Consider the following 25,972-nt stretch of genomic DNA (forward strand, 5'->3'; position numbering starts at 1 on the left):
AAAGTCTGCAACTGAACTGCAAAAGATATCTGGTAGCAGTCTTTGTATATTTTTGAACAAATATTTATTCTTTAGGAGTTGAATTTAGCCGTAAGTTATAAAATATTATGTATACGAAAGTGAAAAAAGACTCCGGACTGCTCAGCATTATCACCAATCATATAATCTAGAAACAACGTGTATTCAAAAAGCATTCACATAAACGTTTCTGTTCACTCTCATGTATATTCAGTTTTTCTCATCTTTTAACTAAAAAAAACCAATTCTACTTTCTATCCTCCATCTACCATTGCCCAAACATTCGACTTGGAAACGAGATCGAAGGCCTCTGGTGTTGATATTACTGGTTAACGTTGAACTGGTCTTTGATATTGTACAATACCGAGCGGCTATATGTCGGTTTTATTGTAACACATGTTCACATAGTAGGGAAGACTGTAAAACCTTTATGCGGTTCAATCTTTCTATTTCTTGTATGCCAGCAATATGTAAGTCCCAAGAATAACATTGTAATGACATTAGTATTAATTTAACTTTTAACGCAAGTCGGAACAATATAAAAATATCCGAGAACTGGCAACTTGAGATGAATGAAATTAAATTGTTCAGTCTTAAGAATGGAGGCCTGATAAAGAAAATTTCGTTTACTAACTCTGACCTTTTGGACGAACTTCATATTATATATTTAACTGAAAGTGACCTTGAAAGTGACCTTGATGATATGCTTTCAAGATACGATCTTCAATTGGAGGTGTTCATCCTGCAATTTCGTAAGAGAAGTCCCAACCTAAAGAAGGGGCACAATTAAATTATAGGTTTTGTATTGGAAAAATATATTAAAATTACTAAACGGTTCAAGCCCCAAAATAACTAACAATTTTCCAACGTCTAATACATAGGATCTGGATTCTTCTCTCCTGCGTCATCTTTTATTCTTTCCTTTCGTTTCTTTTTCAGTATAACAGTTATAGTATGTATTGATGAAATTTATTTTATGCATATTCCATCCGTCTTAAACATGTATTAGAAAGTTTATCATTGTATGGAAATGACAGTAATAAGTTTGATAATTAATATACACCAATATGAACAGACAGGTAATAAGGTAGCGTCTATATGTTCATCCACATACAAGAGGCTTTTTTGGTGCGAAAAATCGAGTTTACTTTGGTGTAAACCTCATGTATGGACTGTTCCGTAGGGAACGAGCCATATTGATGTAAGAAAATTTAAGTTTCCTGCATTTAGTTGTTGTTTGTTTGTTGTTGTTGTTTTTTTTTTTTTTTTTTTTTTTTGTTAATCTGTACTGCACTTAAAGACAATGCTCTCTTGATGTGAGTCAAATGTCAAGATCAATGTAATTTAAATTGTGCTTACTGTTTCCATATCCTAACTCCAGTTTTATCCTGTCATGTTCCATCCAGCGGTGAATAACAGTTTGGAGATGGTAGCTTCTCATTGATTTGAAAGTCAACATTTTAGAGGTCAATACCACTTTAGCTAAACCTGTAATTATGGTTTCATAACAATAAATAAACTCCCGGTCATCATGTTTTCATCCGTAACTTTCATGCAGCTTCCGGTAGATTTTGGTGACCAACGGCTATGGGTTTCGTGGCAACTGGGGTCAGAATTTGGTGCCTTAAGTTCTTAAGCTATTTTCTTTTTTTAATTTCTTCGATGAGATTCAATTGGTTAAGTGCAATACCCTACTGAAGAGGGGTGGGGTAGGGGTTGAAATCTATCATTCTTACAAATATGGTCAGTCAAAAGGATGGACTCGGCAAATGTTTAACCGATTCCTTTTGTTCCTTTTTATATTTAGAAGATAAACAGTTTCTTTCTATCCTTTTTTTTCTTGCAAGACCATTTATATAAATTAAAACCGAAACTAATCTTTCTTTATATATTCATAAACCGATTTGTAAAGGTGCTTTTACAAGGACACCATTTGAAGGTGCGAAGACCACAATAGATGCGGCAGTCAATCCGAAGTGGAAAGGAAAAAGCGGCATCTATTTCGAGAGCTGTAAAGAAGCTACGCCTGCCGCACAGTCCAGGTATGGTCATCTTGAATTCATTGTTCATGTATGGTCATTTTAAATTCACTGGGAACAGAAGCAAGTAAGAGTTCAGAAAGCCAAAATGATGAATGTTATTACGTCACAGGGTTAGAAAAACTAAAATTGATAACGGCTTTTGAAAAGTGAAAGGACAATATACAAAGGTGTCAGCAAAATATTGTCATATCTAAATACTCACTGAAATTCATGAATGTTGAAGGTCATTGTTATCATGAAAATCATTTATAGAATTGTATTATCATATATAATGAATTAAAGCCTAATATATATATATATATATATATATATATATATATATATATATATATATATATATATATATATATATATATATATATATATATATATAGTGTGTGTGTGTGTGTGTGTGTGTGTGTGTGTGTGTGTGTTAGAGACAATTACCTCTTACTTGCAAGGAGACTACAACATATGGCAAAACTTACCAAAGTATATATTAATATTTTTGATATCACTGCAAGCACATTAAAAATGTCTGCAACAAGTCCTGAGATGTCATCGTTTGACTGGATGTGAAGATGGGTGTTGCAATTGTGGCTATTGCAACCTCCAATAAATAGGTCACTAAACAGGCCTACATTGCCTTTTACTGAGTAAACTAATATTGCTGAGTACGGATCAAAGATTTTTTCCTCCATAATTGCATTTAGAAAAAGATTAGAAACATACATGAAAGTTAGTACACATTATTTACTTGCTTCTTGTAACATCCAATGTCCAATAAAACGCCGATAGCAACTCTGTCTCGGCTGTACTGCGACAGCTAAAGAAGAACAGCATGGTCAAACAAAACAGTCCTCTTGTCCAGACTGAGATATAAGCTAATGCAACTGGAATAGATAAACGCTTCAGCTTTCTCCGTATTAAATACCTCATTATTACAGGAACGTTTAGTAACATTTGCCACCAGCTGGATTAACTAATGTTCACGGCGTTTTATACTCATACAAATTATCGCTTACGGTTAGAAAATTTAAAAAAAAAGAATCTTTCCGCACATTGACTCCAAATACTATTTTGTTTTTCACAAAGAAGAATGTATACCGTGAACCAGTTTACCACTGAAATTTTGAATATACGACGCAATCTATTCCGTTTTAGTAATAAGAGAATTATTATATTCAATTAGGTATTCTTAGTATGTAACACCAATCTTGAAAATTATTCATTGAGAGGATTCATTTATTTAATGTAATCATTCCTTGGAATTACAGTGCTTGAAATATTTCAATTAAATGGAATAAGAGCTATCACAGAAATACTCTGAATTCATTTAAAAACATTTTGGAATTATATCATAGTGTTTATTCTTTACTGTTGATACACGAGTACATGACAGGATATAATTCGGAATAACATTGTAACTAATTCGAAGTACTCGATACTTTTGGACCTGATATAACATATAAGTATATAAACCTGTTTCCCATATAAGTGAATTATATTACTCTACCTTCCATCATTTTGGTTCATCCACCTGACACTATTATTTATATTTATAGCTGTCTTGAAATAAACGATCTTCTTCTATTCACATGAAGAAATTCTATTATTCTTTCTTTCTTACTCTTATACTATTTTAATATTTAAAGTTATTTCTTATGTATTTGCATAATCTTTCAATCGTAATTGTTCCCCCATAAAAGGCAGATAAATTTCCTCTTCTAGGAATGAGGAGTACCAAACTGCCCTCTGGAGGCATACATTGGAACTACTGAAGAACCACCTGCCCACAGACGTGTTACAAGGTCTGGAAGGAAAGAATGGATGACATCAGCACATACCCACGTGAAACTAAATGGTTGAAAATCATTTCTTCAGCCTTTTTTTATGTAGTATCATCGAAATGCCTTCAACTACTTACAAATTCCAACAGAAGAGGGCTTATGTAATGTTGATCTTATGGAGCTATGTCAATATATGCTTTTTGTTATCGTTGTCTAGGAGATGATCGACAACGGTGGTAATGCCCAGATCGAGTAAACAATAAATAAAATATGAAATTAATGGATGGAACAACATAGATCTGAGCAGAGAGATAAAATAGAACAACGCGATCCCCCGTTTGTAAAAGATAACAATTTAATAAATTAAATAATATGAAATTGAACATGACATTTGAATTATTCACTTTCTTTTAGAAAAATAGAGTTACAAAACTTTTGTGAAATTCAATTAGCCATTATGTTATACCGATATTACAAATTTCATCATATAATCAAAATCAAATTGCCGGCATGTTAGCATCACCTGGTTGATTCCGGTCTTTCCAAGTCACGGTTGGTGATAGGCGGGTGTTGCCGTATTTCTTTTCCTTCTCTCCCTTCCTCCATCCTCTCCTGGTCATCAACCGTCTTGATTGTAGGCTGTGCTCTTTCCCATTGTGCAGTACAGGTATGGAGCCATGTTTCCCTTCAAAAATAAAAATAAAATACACAGCCTAAATACTATCGTAATTCAACAGAACTAAGCCATTATCAGTTCGCAACTTAATACACACTCACTCTACCATCATAAATGTGTCTTTTTTAGCTGCACCGCGCGTTCCTAACTTGTATCATACTTTAATTAGACCTCTTTGATAACTATTAGTACTCCTCTGAGGGACTGTAAATCAGTAGCTGAAGACACACACACACATATATATATATATATATATATATATATATATATATATATATATATATATATATATATATATATATATATATATATATATATCTTCTACTGATATATCTCATCTATGGCAGTTTGATTTAATTCCTAAAATAATTTACTTACATTTTTGTTTTTGTGTGGGCTTTAACGACATTTTTCAGCACATGATAGACTATACATGGCGGCCAGTATAAGTGGTGGAGGGAAAACAGAGGATAACCCTGTAAGAACAGCCGACCAACAAGAGAACATCGATACTACGATGAAAAATATGTGCCCCTCAAGAATATACCCGTGTAGCAAGTTACAAAATTAGTCGTTTTCAAGTGGACCTAAACGACTGAATGATTGGTATTTTAAAGCACATCAACACAGTCAGTCAAGGCTGTATTGTGCAGCGGCAATAGAGGTCAAATATATTTCCCAAAGACACAAGACGGCGACCGATCCGGCTCAGTATGGGCAAGATGAGAACAATGTTAAATATCAGATACATTACATCCCGCAACCATTTCCAGTCTTTTTGGTCTTTAGGTTTTTTTTTTATTCTTCTCTACAGCCAGTACCTTTTCCCCACACAGTAAATGAAAGTCACAACCACCATGATTCTAGTATACATAAGATTTTATAAAACTTTCCTTGGCCACCATGACACAAGCCCGGTACAGTTGCTTTTATTTTTTAAATCCTGAGTCACCATTATTCTAGTTTCCACCAAACTAAACAAATATCCTGGACCACCATGATCCACGCTAAACAACAAAGTACGAACATCTAACGTATCACAAGTTTCCATGAAAAGAAACAATGGATTCAACTGTTAATTTTTTTTAAAGAAACAAAACAATGCAAAAACAAAGAATAATTAGTGCATCTTAGTCTTGTCCTTCAACTCGTCTCAATATATTTAACGAGATAAAAGTATACGATGCGAAACCTCGTCTCATATTTAACGAGATAAAAGTATACGATGCGAAACCTCGTCTCATATTTAACGAGATAAAAGTATACGATGCGAAACCTCGTCTCATATTTAACGAGATAAAAGTATACGATGCGAAACCTCGTCTCATATTTAAAGAAATAAAAGTATACGATGCGAAACCTCGTCTCATATTTAACGAGATAAAAGTATACGATGCGAAACCTCGTCTCATATTTAACGAGATAAAAGTATACGATGCGAAACCTCGTCTCATATTTAAAGAAATAAAGGTATACAATGCGAAACATCGTCTCATTATATTTAAAGAAATAAAAGTATACGATGCGAAACCTCGTCTCATTATATTTAAAGAGATAAAGGTATACGATGCGAAACATCGTCTCATTATATTTAAAGAAATAAAAGTATACGATGCGAAACTTCGTCTCATTATATTTAAAGAGATAAAGGTATACGATGCGAAACCTCGTCTCATTATATTTAAAGAGATAAAGGTATACGATGCGAAACATCGTCTCATTATATTTAAAGAGATAAAAGTATACGATGCGAAACTTCGTCTCATTATATTTAAAGAGATAAAAGTATACGATGCGAAACTTCGTCTCATTATATTTAAAGAGATAAAAGTATACGATGCGAAACATCGTCTCATTATATTTAAAGAGATAAAGGTATACGATGCGAAACATCGTCTCATTATATTTAAAGAGATAAAAGTATACGATGCGAAACCTCGTCTCATTATATTTAAAGAGATAAAAGTATGCGATGCGAAAGACAGTTGTTTTTAGTACACGCCATTGAGAAGTTTGAAATGATACACTGATTCAGTGCATAAATGCAGACCTCAGTGTCATAAGAAATTTTAGGAAAATCGGTTAAACTGGGGAATATGGATGTCATCTTGGATCTGGTATATCACGATGACGTTTAACATTAAAGTATAGTCAAACTCGTCTTAAGGGATATATAAGTTTAACGTTTACATTCATACATGAAACCTGTTATTTGAATGGTCAATATCATGACCTGATAATCATATGTTTAATCCCAACAATGAGTAATATAAATGAAACATAATTTAATATGTATCAAAAGAATAGTAATATTTCCTCTAATTAAAATTGGAATATCTAGGTGGAAAGTGAATAGCCATGAAGAATATATAACCGTACATCAGGGCTTTTGGAGGACCTACTTAATGAAAGCATGCCTACACATGTCATTATGTGAAGGGTGTTTAAAATCTGAATATTTAGTTCGCTGTACAACAAAATACCATATTAATGATCTGTACGTCTGTATATTCACTTCGAGAGCTCCCCATGTCAATGCATCCCTTCCAATTACTCCCCATGTGTATACCTCCAAGTTCTCCACATGTCAGTGCATCCCTTCCAATTACTTCCGATGTTTATGCATCACCTGTAAGTACTCCCCAAGTGTATGCCTCCAAGTACTCCCTATGTCAGTGCATCACATCCAAGAACTCCCTGTCAGTACACCCCCTCCAAGTACTCCCTATGTCAGTGCACACCCTCAAAGTACATCCTATGTCAGTGCAACCAATCCAGGTACTACATATGTCAGTGCAACCCCTCCAAGTACTTTTTATGTCAGTGCATCTCCTCCAAGTACTCCCTTCGTCAGTACACGCCCTCCAAGTACTCACTTTGTCAGCATATCCCTTCCAAGGACTCTCTCTAGAGATTCTCAGTTTGGTTATCTATTTTGTACTTACGTTTTGGTATGGTTTTCGTGCACTGAAAAACTGCACTTTAAACTACACGGCGACTTTGAAAATATCTGCCCTGTAGCGAATTTTTGATAATAGGATTCTGGCAAAACTCACCTGTAGCTAAATCAGGGTTGTATGGCGGGCATGAAAAACGTTAGATGCAGGGCTTTTTCAGAAAGTATGTGCGCACCAAATAAACAAAATCTGAATCACTAAAATGATTCTAGAACATTTAGATCTTTAAAGTGTGAAATACTTAACAGGCATGTTTTGACCTTCTCAAGTTACTGAGCCAATCAACGACTAGCGAGTGCATGATACCTCTGTAGGACAAATGCACTCCTAGTATCATGTAGTGTTTTCGTAACCCATTCAAATTAATGGGTGGCGTACTTGACCAAAATAGTTCTTGACTTTTTTTAACTTGGCAATCAGCATTGATTTAGGAATTAAATTTTTCACGTATTGTACCTGTATTTTTAGAATAACTCAAGTCACCCATTGTATTTGTAATAATTAAAATATAAACAATGAATAAAGCATAGGAAAAAAAAGCGATGAAGAAGAATAACAAAAATAAGAGTTACAGATTAGTATAGCAATTGGGACAGACAAGGAAATAACTGGTAAACAATTAATTGACAAGGATTGGAAAAATGGACAGAAAACAAATGTACCAGACATCAAATGTGAGGCTAGTCTGAATATCAAAATCATTGTCAAGTGTAATATTAGGAGTACCATCTCGGATGAATACACTTCTTTCACTTGATAGTGTGAACGAATTACAAGTAAATTCGAAATAAGATTAAATAACATCAAACGGTGTTAAATACATAGCTGAGTTTTGGAATTCCCTATTTGTGTACTAGGTGCAAATTTGGTAACACTTAAATGCATAAATTTAAAAACAAGCAACAGATGAAAAGATCGTCGAAAAACATAACGCTGAAAACAATAGCAAATAAATGTTCACAATAGGTTTTGCAATCGATGCGTTTTTTTTCAGGGTAGGGATTCAATAACTGCTATTATTACATGAGTGTCTGTCTAATACATAGAATAATCCTTGAGGCAAGTTATAAAACAGAATAAGACCTGTGATTCAAAATCTGATCAATTATAAAGTTGCAGTTTCAGAAGATTCCACTTTTGTAGTATGCCCTTCTATATCCCTTTTTGATCGCATTTCATCACATTTAGTTATATTGCAATTAGCTTTCGAATGTCTTGTGCTTAAACAGCGAACACATTTTCTTTGCTTTGTTGCTGTGAATTAGGAAAATAAATTGTGACACAAGCAAAATCACTGAATATAGGCCTAAAAATCGGAAGGACCACCTAGTACGTCCCCAGGTAACTCCAAAACAAGACCACATATTTAGATACATTGTACTGTAAAGACAAGCGTTGCCTATTTTGCAAGCGTGTCCGAGACCAAATCGTTTAAAATTTCCATGACGCGAGATAGCTTCACTATCAATCAAAAGTTATGATGTCTAACCAGAAATATAAAACTCTCTTCTAGTCAATTTATCCTGATTGGAAAGCATAGTTCTTGTTTATATCAAATGAGAAGAAACACTAAACCTTAGCTGTTAAATGTCGTCTGCTAAAATCTCAGACGAATTTAGTAAATACGCCCGTCGATTGTAAGTCTGGCTAACAGCGCCCCCTGTGTTTGTTTGGATTTACCACTGCTGATTTACACTTTGATCAGACCGTTTACATTCCATACATTTCATTCAATACCGCATCATTTGGAATAAGGGCTGATCATTCGATTCTGTTCTTCAGACCATTTAAACTAATGCCAGATCGTGTGGAATATGAATACATCATTTCATTTTTTGGGTTAAATCATTTAATTCTAGACTACATAATTTCATTTAATACTACGTCATTTGGAAGCAGATTTCATCAATCCGTTTTGTTCTTTAAATCATTTAATTTAATACCACATCATTTGGAATCTGAATTCATCATTTTATTTGTTTAGTTAAATCATTTCATTTCATGCTACGTAATTTCATTTAATAATAAGTCATTTGGTAGCAGATTTCACCAATCCCGTTTTGTTCTTTAAATCATTTTATTTAATACCAGATCATTTGGAATTTAAAATCATGATTTCATTTGTTGATTTAAATCATTTCATTTTAGACTACATCATTTTATTTAATAGCACGTCATTTGGAAGCAGATATAATCATTCCGTTTTGTTCTTTAAATCATTTTATTTAATGCCAGATTATTTCATTTAACGCCACATCATTTGAAATCTGAATTCATTATTTCATTTTTGGGGTTCAATCATTTCATTTCATGCTACATCATTTATATCACACAACATCATTTGGAATCTGAATTCATCATTCCGTTTGATGGGTTAAATCATTTCATTTCACTCTACATCATTTCATTTAATACCACGTCATTTGAAATCTAAATGCATCATTCGGTTTTGTTCGTTGGAATCTGGATTGATCGTTTCATTTGCTAGGTTAAATCATTTGATTTCATACTAGATCATTTGATTAATGTAATTTTGGCGGCGACGGCTGCCCATAGACATCCTATAGAAATTACATCCAAGCATCAGTTTATCAGACGTAAACAAATCTTACGACAATATTTCAAAAGTAAGTTTTCTTACCTTATAACATGCATTCTTCCTCTTCCTCCTCTTCTTCTTATTCATCTTCTTCTTCTTCTTCTTATTATTATTATTACCTATAGGCATAAGTTTACACGGATATAATTTGATAGTACATTTTGAGGAACGCATTGATTTTTCGACACGCATCTCTAGCCTGAAATTAGGTCAAACCAGTTTTGTTCTCAGCGTGATAGGCATAATATCTGATTTTTATTTTACAACTTTAGGTTAATGGCAGGATCAAATAGATATGTAATTATCCCTTTCTAATACCGTTTTCCTTCTTATTTTGGATTTTTTTTCCTACCCATTGTATATTTCTCCGCCAATCAAACATGAAGGTGTCTACAATTTCTGTTGGCTTCTTTGTTTAGTATTTGTTTTGTGGATTTAACTTGCTTCTTCTCATGACAAAGAGCTCATTTAGCTTGAAATGTTGGAAAACTGTTTTATACTTGCGTCATCATCAATTGCAAAATCGCTGACAATAATTTTGAAAACGCAATGCAGAGTAACGAAAAGAGGTGTTAGAACCTAACCAAAGACTAGCGACAAAGTAAAGACAGAGTTAACCTAATTTCGTAAAAAGGAAGCATAAACAAGCAACTGCAGAGCACGCAAATGAGAAGAGTGGTTTAATTACTCATTGAGGAACAGATGTTAGACGTATTCAAAAGTGAGCATGCGCATATTAAAAGACAACTATATCTAATAAGCTAATTAGATATAATCCGTTATATTAGTAAACGAAGAAGCAATTTTGTTTCCCAAAATACTGTGAAGACAAAATTTAACAAATAAATGGTAAGTGTGACAAAGAACTGTGGTTATGGGAAGCGAGTCAAAGAATACAAAAATAAAATAAATAAAAAAATAATAGAAAATTGGTATCCATTGGTTCTTTGTGATTTATCTGATTTAATGCAAGATTACACAGTGGGAATATAGTATACAAATAAGGATGATAAAATAGATGGTCATTTGTCTGTTTCATCAGAGACAATATATTTATAGTTGCTTATTGCAACATATTAAATAACAATGTTTACATCCAAGTGGGAGGTATAACTTTGAAATGTACAGGAATAAAATCAAAGAGGGAACGGTTGCTCATAACGAGAATGAAGAAAATATAGATTTTGCCTGTCTGAAACATAATTGAAAACTTTCAGCAATAATTGCAGAGTGTATATAACCGCTTAAAAGTCTAAACGTTTCAGGATTCAATACCTAGAAATGTACACAGATCTGCCAAATCGGACAAAAAATTTGCGTTCATAAGACGAAAACACAGATACATTTTCCTCGAACGTACCAGAAACATAAATATTTCTTTAATAGATAAGATTTCAACTTTACCTGTACCTTTTAAGAATATTTCACTATTACTTTGTTTCAAAACTTTGAATGGAAATTAAACTAATTGCAATTGTAAAAGGGTGCCATAAACAAGCTGAATCTATTCAAAAGTATTAGATATTCACAACATGGCATCAAAACGCTGGATATCAACCCTAAAGATGAAGATTCAAGAGTAATGGATATTCACCGCATACCATCAATACGCTGGATATCAGCACTAAAGATGAGAATTCAAGAGTAATCGATATTCACAGCATACCATCAAAACGCTGGATATCAGCACTAAAGATGAGAATTCAAGAGTAATCGATATTCACAGCATACCATCAAAACGCTGGATATCAGCCCTAAAGATGATGATTCAAAAGTAATAGATATTGATAGTGTGACATCAACAAGTTGGATACCAGCCCTAAAGATCAGGATTCAAAAGTAATAGATATTTACAGTATGATATCAACACGCTGGATATCAAACCTAAAGATGAGGATTTAAAGGTAATAGATATTCACAACATGGCATCAAAACGCTGGATATCAACACTAAAGATGAGAATTAAAGAGTAATGGATATTCCCAGCATACCATCAAAACACTGGATATCAACCCTAAAGATGAGGATTCAAAAGTAATAGATATTCAAAGTATGACATCAACACGCTGGATATCAGCCCTAAAGATTAGGATTCAAAAGTAACAGATATTCACAGTATGACTCAACACGCTGGATATCAGCCCTAAAGATTAGGATTCAAAAGTAATAAATATTCACTGTATGACTTCAACACGCTGGTTATCAGCCCCAAAGATTAGGATTCAAAAGTGATAGATATTCACAGTATGACATCAACATGCTGGATATCAGCCCTAAAGATTAGGATTCAAAAGTAATAGATATTCACAGTATGACATCAACACGTTGGATATCAGCCCTAAAGACTAGGATTCAAAAGTAACAGATATTCACAGTATGACTCAATACGCTGGATATCAGCCCTAAAGATTAGGATTCAAAGTAATAGATATTCACAGTATGACATCAACACGTTGGATATCAGCCCTAAAGACTAGGATTCAAAAGTAATAGATATTCACAGTATGACTTCAACACGCTGGTTATCAGCCCTAAAGATCAGGATTCAAAAGTAATAGATATTCACAGTATGACATCAACACGCTGGATATCAGCCCATAAAGATGAGGATTCAAAAGTAATCAGTATTCACTGTATCAGTGAAAGTGATTTTCAAGTTAAAGTAAAAATAACAATTGAAGAAAATTCATTAAAGCGTCCTAGTGATTTTAGCTTTAACTATACGGGTGAAAAGGCATGGATAGCACAAGGCCAGTCATGAAAATTACTTTAATTTAAATAACTATCGTGGTAGAACTCTGAGACATCTAGTTAATGCAGATGATGTATTCACTAAACAGTCTGTGCAAAAGACGTCTTAACACATAATACTTACGACATTGAAAAAATAAAATTTTGAAGGATAAAAAACTAAGATAAAGGTTTCTATGGAAAGTGCAAGTACAGATATGGATGTTAAAAGTGAAGAGTTATAAAAACCGATTTTAAAAAGTGATTTAGACACACCGGACTTTACTTCTGCTGAATGCCATTAAAGCCTTATTAAAGGATGCAAGCGAAAGTCAGATAAAACAGCAAAATGAACAAAAATATGGATAAATATATTAGAGGGTGAAATGAAGAAAATAAAGAAATGCATAGTAAATTATTGTACCTTGCAATCACAGTTATAGCAATTAAAGAAAGGCTTAAATAATGAAATATAACAAATGATAAATAAATTTAAAACTTAGTTGGTGATTTTAGTGCTTTAGTTAAACTGGAAGATACAATAACTGCAAAACAACTCATTATCACTTTTGAACTAAATAAGACTTGTATCAAATGGAAGAATCAATAGTGTTAAATAAGATATATAAATTGAACTGAAAGTGACCTTAATGGTATGGTTTCAAGTTACGGTCTTCAATTAAATGTTTTCATCCTCCAATTTCGTAAGTAAAGCTCCAACGGAAAGAAGGAGCAAAATCAAATTATAGGTTTTATATTAGAAACATATTAAAATGGCAAAATGGTTCTAGCCCCAAAACAACCAAATCTTTTCCAGGATATAATACATAGGATCTAGATGTCGCTAGGACAATGCACTAAAATATCTATTCGATCTGAAAAGGTGTAGATAGGGTTAACTTATTAGGTGTTTAATGTAATTAGATGATGTTCACACAACGAATGGAGTCCAACCACGGCCTGTGATATGGGTCAGTTCAAGGTCAGGTCAGTGGACACGCACACTAAGTTGCATTAGCTATCAGCCAATCAGAGACAAGGGTGTGCTGCGCTGTGGTAGCCCAACAGAGGATAAGCCGGGAACATTGCAGTGCCAGTTTCATCATATATGACTTGCCTACAGATTCTTGCATCACAGACTAATTACAACTCCACTCTAGATATAATGTAACTTCAGTCTTGGTATCACCATAACATGGTGTGCAGGCATAGACCCCTGAATAGTCATACCTTGGCACGGGTTCTTGCAGTATCCATTTATGATGATTCACTGTTGTGTAATTCTTAGTATGGCAATCGTTAATTTCATATACATAATTGCTTATATTGATAGTGATTTTCATGCTTAGTTTAACAGAACTGTAGGTACTTCTTGTCCATATCTATCCGTTCCTTGGGGCTCTCCGCTGCATGCTACTGCAGTTCCATTACTCGGCATGCAGCGTCGTTTGGGTATTCTGTCCCCAATCCACTCGACTTACAGACATAATAAGTTGTGGCGACTCTGCCTAAATACAGCGGCAATTCTGCCTTAACAGTTATGTCAGTCAGTCATACTGGCGAGTCCAACTCAAAACATTGGCAATTCTGCCTGGACATCAGTCATACTGGCAATTCTGCCTCATAGATGGGGCATGTTGGAAACAATTGCTAAAATGAACATATAATTTCTTATTTGTGGGAACAGTATCACCTTGTCTCAATTATTTTGCTTGGAATTCTTTAATAAATGCACAAGATGTAGCCATAGGGCCTTACTAGAAGTTTATCATATAATTACAGATTAAGTTTCAAGAAAATCAAATGGAAAATATTTGGTGCCAAAACTATAGTATTTCAATTTAATATTTTTACTTGTGGGCTTTTTTTCCTGACAGTTTACTAGAGCCATAAAGTAACTATAATTGCAAAGAAAAAAGAATTTTTGAAAATTTTCACAAATTTATCATTTATCCTTCTATTAAAAAATATCTGGTGGATAGTAGGATCATGATAGTTTAAGATTTTAAAACCAATAAAATGATTAATGGGCACAAGTGTTGTGTTGCCTAGGATCGGAAACAAATGCAAAAATTGATGGATACTGGAGTCATGCTGGCTTAGGATTGAAAACAAATGCAAAAATTGATGGATACTGGAGTCATGCTGGCCTAGGATTGGAAACAAATGCAAAAGTTGATGGATACTGGAGTCATGCTGGCCTAGGATTGGAAACAAATGCAAATATTGATTGATACTGGAGTCGTGCTAGCCTAGGATATTTGAAAACAAATGCAAATATTGATTGATACTGTAGTCATGCCAGCCTTAAATTTGAAAACAAATGCAAATATTGATTGATACTGGAGTCGTGATAGCCTAGGATATTTGAAAACAAATGCAAATATTGATTGATCCTGTAGTCATGCCAGCCTTAAATTTGAAAACAAATGCAAATATTGATTGATACTGGAGTCATGCTAGCCTAGGATATTTGAAAATAAATGCAAATATTGATTGATACTGGAGTCGTGCTAGCCTTGGATATTTGAAATCAAATGCAAACATTGATGGATGCTGAAGTTTTTCAGGCCTACAATTTGACAACAAAATCCAAATGTCGTTGGATATTGCAGTTGTGGTAGCCTAGGATTTGAAAACAAATGCATAAATTGATGGATACTGGAGTCATGGTGGCCTATTATTTCATAAAGAAAATTTGGTGGATACTAGGCTTTAGATGGTCATGAATTTTATTTTTGTGTGTGAATTGGATCTTTGTTTCAGAAAAAAATTTAAACATGAAAATTTTGGTGTTCTTGTTCCATGTGATTATACTACTGAGAACCCACATCATCATTCTGGCTTCATGTTCAGCATACTAACCACCATGGCTTCTAAGCTCAGTGTTGCAAGAATTTTGCTGCAATAACATTTTTATGACACTGACTTTGGTCACAAAATCGACACCTTATTCAAAACACCAAGTCAACATGGCTTCATTTGCTATGGATATGTGCTACCACATACTGGACAAATAATAATTCATACACGCTTTACTCCCTACCCCTTGTAAGTGACTGATTGGCTCTGACATTTGGCCTTTAAAAACTGATTACATCAAGCTATCTTCTTTATCTTCCACTATTGTTCTGTTATTGTGGTGTTGGTTTTAAACTACTGAAAAGAATTTGCATATTAGTGTCACTATAAAAAAAAAACAGTTCTCTGTAAGTGAACAGCAAATCAGTGCATCCACAAGTATTCCTGAAGGAATGCTACACTTTTTCAGTCCAGTTATCCAGTTATTAAATGTTGTTTTGCCATCACTATTTTGTACATCTTCTTTCATGGAAAACTGCAATTCCTACCACACTATAGCATTCAAATAAACTGTCCTTTAGCAAATGTTTGACAGCAGTATTCAGCCCAAAAAAATCACTTGGAGTTAAGCATGGCTCTATGGAAGATGTAGCTATGTTTGGATGCTTTGCTTCTTCAGGAAGTCTGTCACAACGGCATATTTACACGCCAGTACATAGTCATGGAGTAGATAGGAAATTCAGGTACAGGTTGTTCGATTGCTTGCTTTGCTGGAGTCAGTTATCTCTAATGTTACAGACCTAAGCCAAGCATGAGTAGTATAAAGGGCACAGTATATGCCCACCCTGTGGCTAACAGACTCTATAAATAGCATATTATATGCCCACCCTGTGGCTAATAGACAATAAATGGCACATTACATCCCCATCCTGTGGCTAAAACACTATAAATGGCACATTAAATGCACACCCTGTGGCTAACAGACTCTATAAATGGTACAATACATGCCCACCCTGTGGCTAACAGACTCTATAAATAGCATATTATATGCCCACCCTGTGGCTAATAGACAATAAATGGCACATTACATGACCACCCTGTGGCTAATAGACAATAAATGGCACATTACATGCCCACCCTGTGGCTAATAGACAATAAATGGCACATTACATGCCCATCCTGTGGCTAAAACACTATAAATGGCACATTAAATGCACACCCTATGGCTAACAGACTCTATAAATGGTACAATACATGCCCACCCAATGGCTAATAGACAATAAATGGCACATTATATGCCCACCCTGTGGCTAACAGACTCTATAAATGGTACAATACATGCCCACCCAATGGCTAATAGACAATAAATGGCACAGTATATGCCCACCCTGTGGCTAACAGACTCTATAAATAGCACATTACATGCTCACCCGGTTGCTAATAGACAATAAATGGCACATTGTATGCCCACCCTGTGGCTAAAACACTATAAAAGGCACATTAAATGCACACCCTGTGGCTAACTGACTCTATAAATGGTACAATACATGCCCACCCAATGGCTAATAGACAATAAATGGCACATTATATGCCCACCCTGTGGCTAACAGACTCTATAAATGGTTCAATACATGCCCACCCAATGGCTAATAGACAATAAATGGCACAGTATATGCTCACCCTGTGGCTAACAGACTCTATAAATAGCACATTACATGCTCACCCAGTGGCTAATAGACAATAAATGGCACATTGTATGCCCACCCTGTGGCTAAAACACTATAAATGGCACATTAAATGCACACCCTGTGGCTAACAGACTCTATAAATTGTACATTACATGCTCACCCAAGGGCTAATAGACAATAAATGGCACAATATATGCCCACCCTGTGGCTAATAAGCTCTAAATGACACATTACATGCCCACCATGTGGCTAAGTCTCTATAAATAGCACATTATATACCCACCTTGTGGCTAATAAACTCTAAGTGGCACATTATATGCCCACCCTGTAGCCAATAGGTTCTATAAAAGGCACATTATACGCCCACCCTGTGGCTAAAACAATATAAATGGCACATTAAATGCCCACCCTGTGGCTAATAAGCTCTAAATGGCACATTACATACCCACCATGTGGCTAAGTCTCTATAAAAGGCACATTATATACCCACCTTGTGGTAATAAACTCTAAGTGGCACATTATATGCCCACCTTGTGGCTAATAAACTCTAAGTGGCACATTATACGCCCACCTTGTGGTTAATATACTATAAATGGCACATTATATGCCCACCTTGTGGCTAATAGACTATAAATGGCATATTATATGGCCACCCTGTGGCTAATAGACTCTATAAATGGCATATTATATGGCCACCCTGTGGCTAATAGACTCTATAAATGGCATATTATATGGCCACCCTGTGGCTAATAGACTCAATGCAGATAAATTAAATCTTTGTGCAGAATCCAGTTTTAATCTGTGTCGAATGTAACCTTGACCATTGAGTTTTAGGCCTTCAAAATCAAGTCTTCTTCCTAACCCCAAGTTCATGCCAGCCACAAAGTTTTTTAACTGTAGAAAATGGAGGAGTCAAGTTAATTTCTGGCAATCATTTTCCTCCTTTCAGAGTGACCTGTACCAGATGACACCAGAATCGATTCGGTTCTTCCATATTCCAAGTGCAAACCATGCATGTAGTACTGCTTTATGGCATCTCAGAGTGTGATGTGATGTGTGTGATTTGGATTTTTAATGCAGCTTTAAAAAAAAATCAGTCATATCGCTACAATGTCTGCAGTGTGACAGGTTATAGTGATGTCTAGCACTGGGGCATCATGCCTCAGACATGTAGCATGATGTCCCACCCAGTCACATTATCCTGACAACAGGCCGACCAGTCCTAACACTAACATCTTAATGCTAAGCGCCAAGCAAGGGAGCTGTTATTACTATTTTTGTAAGTCTTTGCTATGACTCGGCCGTGGATTGAACCCACAACCTCTTGCATCCGAGCCAGACGCTCTAACCACCAGGCCACCAGAGCATCTCAGAATAAAAATGGCTATCTAGTGGCAACAAAAGATTATTGTCCAAAAATGTAAAAACAAACTGAACAAAAATAAGGCAGATAAATCCATCCAGATAATGAGCTATTTAGCACAAGGTAAATTATAAAATGTAAAGCTGCAAAAACTCTTTAAAATGAAGAAAAAAAACATAAATTTAGCACATTTAAAATTCTAATACATCCTTCGTAATCGTGACAGAAAACTAATTAGTGTACAGAAAGTTTTTCATCTCTGACACTGACTTTGATTATATGACTCTATATCAATAGAATTCTTTCTTACTATCCAAGTGCAATCCATACGCAAAGATTGGTAATTGTAGATCATTAGTGACCTTGACTTCTGAGCTTTCAAGCCTGAAATTGAGAAAGTTTTTCCTTACTCCAAGTGCAAGCCACATTCAAAATCTTGTCACTGAAAATAAAATCTGCTATGTATACCTTTATTACATGTGTTAATTTTCATCACAATATATTGTAATGGTCATTGTTAAACATTACAGTTTCAAGATAGTGGGATGTACTTTTAACTGGAGTAAAGCTGTTGATGAAGCCTTCAGACCTTTGAAGGTGTAAAGAAATCTTGTTGAAGAATTTGATGGGATTCAAGTTCAGGTCATGGGTTTCTCCCCTGGAAAACCAGGTGACCTAATTTCTGATGGGTTAGCTGCTAAAGTACCTGACCATGTTGGCAAGTTAGAAATTTCTGGAAATGAATATTCGACCCTCATTCTGTTCTGAAATTGTTTCTTAGTTTTTTTATATGACGAATGTTTTAAATGAGAATTGGTTATTCTTATCTTCAACATCAATCTATGAAGAATCAGCTTTAGTTGTGTTCAGTTGTGAGGATTTTTTTCAATTATTCATTGGAATTAACCAGTGCTCAGACTTTAAGGGCTATTTAGAATTTCAATCAGCATACTGTTAAGTATTTTAAATTTCTCACTATGTATTTTATGGAAAAAATGTTAAATTTTCCAAAACTTGCTGGTTTTCACTCTTTTCTGTTATATAGTTTAGGATCATATAGTCATAAAAGAACCAAACTGGACATGATGATGTACAGATGGATATCATAGCCCACATATAAAATGTGTCCACCCAATGACTGTCACGTTATCATGGATATATGGATATCATAGCCGGCATATAAAATGTGTAAACCCAGTCATTGGCAGACCATGGACGGACACATAAATATATAATGCGTTAACGTCATATACTGATGGATATCATTGCTGGCATATAACAATTGTAAACAGTGACTGACACATCTTATTCAGATGGATATCATAGGCAACATATAAAAACCACCCCCAAGATTGATAGATTATCTTGGACAGATGAATATCATTGAGGTGTATAAAAGGTGTTGCCCAGGGATTAACAGGTCATCATGGACAGGTGGATATTACAGCTGGCATATAAAATATCAATCCATTGATGGACATGACATCTTTGTTCAAACGTTTATGATGCTTTTAAGTTTAAACTGTTGTCCCATCTTTTATTTACCATAAATTTTATATGGGATTTCATCCTCAGTTGTTTTCTTGCACTATTTGGCAGAACATTTTATGAAAAATGTGAAGCAAATGAATATCATCTATAATAACAGTAGTGTTGGTCCAATCTGGCAAAGACATAACGACTATTTTGTTTCTCTCTGACCACAATGTATATTGTAGTGTAATAGGACTGAAAGTAAAAAGAAAGTAGTGTAATAGGATTGAAAAGCTGGCATAATGTATATTGTGGGTAAGACTTTATGCCAGCTTTTCAATCCTATTACACTACTTTCTTTTTACTTTCAGTCCTATTACACTACTTTCTTTTTACTTTCAGTCCTATTACACTACTTTCTTTTTACTTTCAGTCCTATTACACTTTCTAATTTCAGTCCTATTACACTACTTTCTTTTTACTTTCACTCCTATTACACTTTCTTTTAATTTCAGTCCTATTACACTACTTTCTTTTTACTTTCCATCCTATTACACAGTACTTTCTTTTTACTTTCAGTCCTATTACACTACTTTCTTTTTAATTTCAGTCCTATTACACTTGATTTTTTATTTCAGTCCTATTACACTTGATTTTTTATTTCAGTCCTATTACACTTGATTTTTGAATTCAGTCCTATTACACTTGATTTTTTATTTCAGTCCTATTACACTTGATTTTTGATTTCAGTCCTATTACACTTGATTTTTGAATTCAGTCCTATTACACTTATTTTTTATTTCAGTCCTATTACACCTGATTTTTGATTTCAGTCATATTACACTCGATTTTTCAGTCCACATAGCATGAGGAGTCATATGCTGCTGACATTGATTTTTAATTTCAGTCCTATTACACTTGATTTTTGATTTCAGTCCTATTACACTACTTGATTTTTAATTTCAGTCCTATTACACTATTGATTTTTCAGTCCACGTAGCATGAGGAGTCCTATGCTGCTGACACTGATTTTTCAGTCCATGTAGCATGAAGAGTCCTATGCTGCTGACATTGATTTTTCAGTCCACGTAGCATGAGGAGTCCTATGCTGCTGACATTGATTGTTCAGTCCACGTAGAATGAGGAGTCCTATGCTGCTGACATTGATTTTTCAGTCCATGTAGCATGAGGAGTCCTATGCTGCTGACACTGATTTTTCAGTCCACGTAGCATGAAGAGTCCTATGCTGCTGACACTGATTTTTCAGTCCACGTAGCATGAGGAGTCCTATGCTGCTGACATTGATTTTTTAGCCCTCGTAGCATGAGGAGTCCTATGCTGCTGACATTGATTGTTCAGTCCACGTAGAATGAGGAGTCCTATGCTGCTGACATTGATTTTTCAGTCCATGTAGCATGAGGAGTCATATGCTGCTGACACTGATTTTTCAGTCCATGTAGCATGAAGAGTCCTATGCTGCTGACATTGATTTTTCAGTCCACGTAGCATGAGGAGTCCTATGCTGCTGACATTGATTGTTCAGTCCACGTAGAATGAGGAGTCCTATGCTGCTGACATTGATTTTTCAGTCCATGTAGCATGAGGAGTCCTATGCTGCTGACACTGATTTTTCAGTCCACGTAGCATGAAGAGTCCTATGCTGCTGACACTGATTTTTCAGTCCACGTAGCATGAGGAGTCCTATGCTGCTGACATTGATTTTTTAGCCCTCGTAGCATGAGGAGTCCTATGCTGCTGACATTGATTGTTCAGTCCACGTAGAATGAGGAGTCCTATGCTGCTGACATTGATTTTTCAGTCCATGTAGCATGAGGAGTCATATGCTGCTGACACTGATTTTTCAGTCCACATAGCATGAAGAGTCCTATGCTGCTGACACTGATTTTTCAGTCCACGTAGCATGAGGAGTCCTATGCTGCTGACATTGATTTTTCAGTCCACGTAGCATGAGGAGTCCTATGCTGCTGACACTGATTTTTCAGTCCACGTAGCATGAAGTCCTATGCTGCTGACATTGATTTTTCAGTCCATGTAGCATGAGGAGTCCTATGCTGCTGACATTGATTTTTCAGTCCACGTAGCATAAGGAGTCCTATGCTGCTGAGCCCTATGCTGCTGACATTGATTTTTCATTCCACATAGCATGAGTCCTATGCTGCTGATTTTTCACATTACAAAAACAAGCATGACGAGCTTCCAAAAAATTATTATGCAAAAAAGATTAAACGAAATTGTTCATTAGGTCAAATCTGATCACCTAATGCAAATATGAGATAAATTTAGTTTGCTCTTAAAAATTTCTAGTCTCATCATCAGTGTATTTCCCCACCCCCAGGAGAGGTGGTTATAAGAATGACAGTTTACCCAAGTATATTACCCAAACACTGAGTTTAGAACCATTATTGTGGCTTTATTCAAATTTTTCAATTTACAATGGAGATCTCTGCCAGTTTAAAGTATCACCACTATCTTGTTGAAGCAACATAAAAGATATTTGCACGTAAGTTCACCTAACAGGTCTTCAAGTAAACAATGTCTTTCTCGAGAAAACAAACACCTTTCTTACATGATCGATACACTCGTGCAACAAGACACTACTGCAATTTAAAATTTTTAATACATGATGTTTTGCAGCAGAAATTTCATGGGGAGCGAGGGGGATAGCCATTGAAACAAGGCGACTCCTATAAAAATGTTTCAGCAGGTTTAATTGTATAATAAATTTTTGAAATACCTTAAGGTAATTTCTATGAAGGACATCAAACCGTAATTGATCACATTGATAATGACGTTGTAAAACACTAAACTTTAACATCACTGTCCAAAAGTTGTAAAACTTAACACTAAACTTTAATGTCCAAAACGTTAGTTTGGTTTGTTGTTTTATGGCACAGCAACTATTATTTTGTGCTGGCTCAATTAGATTACCATGCCTTGCTCATGGACACACACCAGTGACTGACCTCGGCTGATCTCATTACAATATTCAAACCCGACTCTTTGGGTTTTAGTGTGGCATGAAGACTACTAAGCCACTGCAGCTCCTGACAAAAAGCGAAACCCATGTATCACCATGTATTACCCATGTATCACCATTCTTGTGGATGGAAGACAAGGACTTGAGACGCAGTGTCAACTTTGGGGTGGGTGAGGTAGGGTGGGGTGGGTGCAATAAAAAGGAAACAACATGGTGTCTGAATATAATTCATTTTGCATTTATCAACCTTTTAGATGACTTGAAAACTTAAACCAGATAAGTCAAGAAAATTACCCCCCAATTTTTGTTTACAAATACATACGTTAGATTTACATGTAAATATCACTGAAACATTTTTAGGCTAAGGATACATATGCCTTGAGTAAAGATCAATTTCAACATGAATTATTCAGTGCACTCCAGCATTATCCAATTTCTGTAGCACTGTAACAGAATCTATATTCATAACAATAACATGTTGCCCAATGTGTGATTGATGTAGCTTGCTTCTGTACAAGTGCTACTATTGTGAAACAGTGAGAAAAGTAATAGTACTTAAAACTGAGAGATGCTATTAAAGCTCTGAACTTGGAAAAAAGCAATGTCTGTGCTATGATTATTTTAGGCTCCTGTTAAAGTTTTACAGGAAACTGACCAAAAAACTGAATGACACCACATGACAATTGCAGGGCCATTTGGAAGTAAAACAATTTTTTATATTAACAACAAAATGGTTGAAATCTAAAACAGACAAAATATACCAGAACTGTTAATCATTTTATCTTATAAAATTTCCAGGCTTTTTAATTTACCACCTTTTTCTGGCCATAACACAGAATAAAGACTAAATATATTAAGTGTTCACAACTTGTTTCCTATCAAAACCCTGGGTTGTACAATGGACATTTTCAAAAAAAGAACACTAAAAGGTTAGACTTGCATAAATGAAAATCATTAAAAATGACAACAAAAATCATACTTAGTTCTTTTCCCCAATAACATTCAAAAGAAAATCATCTTAAAATTATTTTGTACGCAACTGGATAAATATGATTATAATTTCTAAAATTTACAATAGAACATTGTCAAGAAAATCACAAAGTAATGATTCAATCCAATTTTGAAATTCCAATAACACCACATGCCAAACGTGCACCAGCATTGCCAGTTGTCTTGCTCAACTCATGTCCACCCCTGCCAAGGTCATCTTCATCTGCATGAACCTGTGACAATGAGAAAAATAATAATAAGGTGCAAGATGGGGCTGTGTAACAAAGTGAATGTTGCAAAATACCGCTGTGTATCACCTCAAATGTTGCAAAATGTGGTTCTGAATCACCTCAAATGTTGCAGAATGTGGCTGCTCATCACCAAGAATGCTGCTAAATGACCACAGTTCATTAATCTCTTACAAATTCATCATTAATCATTAGAAAACTAAGCATATGAGAGGGATCAATAAAATGTTTGATACAGTATAAAAGAAAATTCTCAAAACTTCAACTTTTTGTTCTATCAGGCGAAGGTTGCAATATGATGTCTGTATGACCATAACAATATTGGTATTCCATGTATATATCCCCTTATTCCTGCAGTTCAAGTACTACCATAAAAATATTGGTATTCCAGGTACATCTCCGTTTTACTGCAGTTCCAGTACTACCATAAAAATATTGGTATTCCAGGTACATCTCCCTGTATCACTGCAGCTCAAGTACTACCATAAAAATATTGGTATTCCACATACATCTCCGTTTTACTGCAGTTCCAGTACTACCATAAAAATATTGGTATTCCTGGTACATCTCCCTGTATTACTGCAGTTCAAGTACTACCATAAAAGTATTGGTATTCCAGGTACATCTCCCTGTATTACTGCAGTTCAAGTACAGTGGAACCCCGCTATAACGCGATGATCGGGGTCCATAAAATCGAATCGCGTTAAAAGCGGGGTCGCGTTAATGCGGGGTTTCACAATATTTAACTTTTTTTCCGAGAACATATACGTGTATACATGTACAATGATCAAAAGTCGGCTTATCATCAGATGAATATTAACTGGAATGCATTAATTAAGATATATTCAAAATAATCGATGGCTAATATATGGCTAATATATTTATAGGTTATTACACCGCTCCCTCGATAACTTGCACCCGGATAACTCGCGATCCCGCTTATAACGCAGTGTCCGTCTTGGCTCCCGTTTTTTTCCAGATAAAATGTATTTAAAATATCTTTAAAATATGCTGAACATGAAAAAATTACGATAAGAATTGATAAATTAAACCTTGATACATTAATGGTTTTAACATCGAAAATGGTGATTAATGCCCGTAAAAATATAATCCATATTTTGAAATTTGCAAGTTCTAAAGAAGAATTAATTTCAGAGATCTCGAAAACGCTTAATTACGCGTATTTGGACGCCAATTTTTGATCTGGGACGCAGAAAATCACTGAGGTGGGAGTCCTCCGTACGCATGTAATAGGTGCGCGGGAAAATTCAAAGATTTGCCGGTCCTGTTTCAGCCACCTGCTTTGTGGGAAAATGTGTTGATCAGTTAACTGTGCTGATATTTACAATGACAGAATTCAATGACTGAAAGACTCTTTGATGTACTGTTACCATTTTATAAGAGTACACTAAAAAAAAAAAGAACATGATGCAACAGCTAGGCGGCTAGTTCAAAGACTTTGACTAGCGGCCGAGTGAGAAAATGTACTGATATTTAGTGATTGACTTCAGAGGCAGAAAGACCCAGTTTTAAAATCCTAGCGAGACCTCTGTTTAAAGATATCATATATTATGTAAGTTTTTATGATAAAAAGTTGTCATTATACTGTATATAAACAG

General features: G+C 35.0%; 3 protein-coding genes across 4 annotated transcripts in view; 1 reads left to right on the top strand and 2 right to left on the bottom strand.

Annotated features, from left to right (window-relative positions):
* The window catches only part of LOC149785911 (retinol dehydrogenase 14-like), a 44,395-nt gene extending 40,183 nt beyond the window's left edge, over window positions 1–4,212 (top strand). For both annotated transcript variants that reach the window (XM_089976140.1, XM_089976141.1), the window contains exons 7-8: window positions 1,931–2,060; window positions 3,771–4,212. In XM_089976140.1, the coding sequence (XP_089832266.1) occupies window positions 1,931–2,060; window positions 3,771–3,873 (233 nt within the window). In that variant the 3' untranslated portion in view covers window positions 3,874–4,212. The remainder of the gene's footprint in view (window positions 1–1,930; window positions 2,061–3,770) is intronic.
* A 114-nt stretch (window positions 4,213–4,326) lies between these two features.
* On the bottom strand, window positions 4,327–20,339 carry LOC149785912 (uncharacterized). Its single transcript, XM_089976142.1, has 2 exons — window positions 18,955–20,339; window positions 4,327–4,514 (listed from the first exon to the last, which is right to left on the bottom strand). Exons 1-2 carry the CDS (start codon window positions 19,070–19,072, stop codon window positions 4,327–4,329), a joined length of 306 nt encoding a protein of 101 aa, XP_089832268.1. The 5' UTR covers window positions 19,073–20,339.
* Window positions 20,340–23,329: 2,990 nt separating this feature from the next.
* LOC149785913 (superoxide dismutase [Cu-Zn]-like) overlaps window positions 23,330–25,972 on the bottom strand; it is a 28,756-nt gene continuing 26,113 nt past the window's right edge. The window contains exon 5 of the mRNA XM_089976143.1: window positions 23,330–24,338. Within this exon, the coding sequence (XP_089832269.1) occupies window positions 24,225–24,338 (114 nt within the window). The 3' untranslated portion in view covers window positions 23,330–24,224. The remainder of the gene's footprint in view (window positions 24,339–25,972) is intronic.

This window comes from Sinohyriopsis cumingii, chromosome 12 (genome assembly GCF_028554795.1).
Source record: "Sinohyriopsis cumingii isolate HCF-2022 chromosome 12, ASM2855479v2, whole genome shotgun sequence".
NCBI lineage: Eukaryota > Metazoa > Mollusca > Bivalvia > Unionida > Unionidae > Sinohyriopsis > Sinohyriopsis cumingii.

What these genes read in the sequence shown, in the direction of transcription:
- LOC149785912 (XM_089976142.1), bottom strand. Translation starts at nt 19,072, where the DNA reads ATGTGGCTTGCACTTGGAGTAAGGAAAAACTTTCTCAATTTCAGGCTT. An exon ending in GTATGGATTGCACTTGGATA is followed by an intron (nt 4,515 to 18,954) that starts GTAAGAAAGAAT and finishes TTATTTTTGAAG; the next exon opens with GGAAACATGGCTCCATACCT.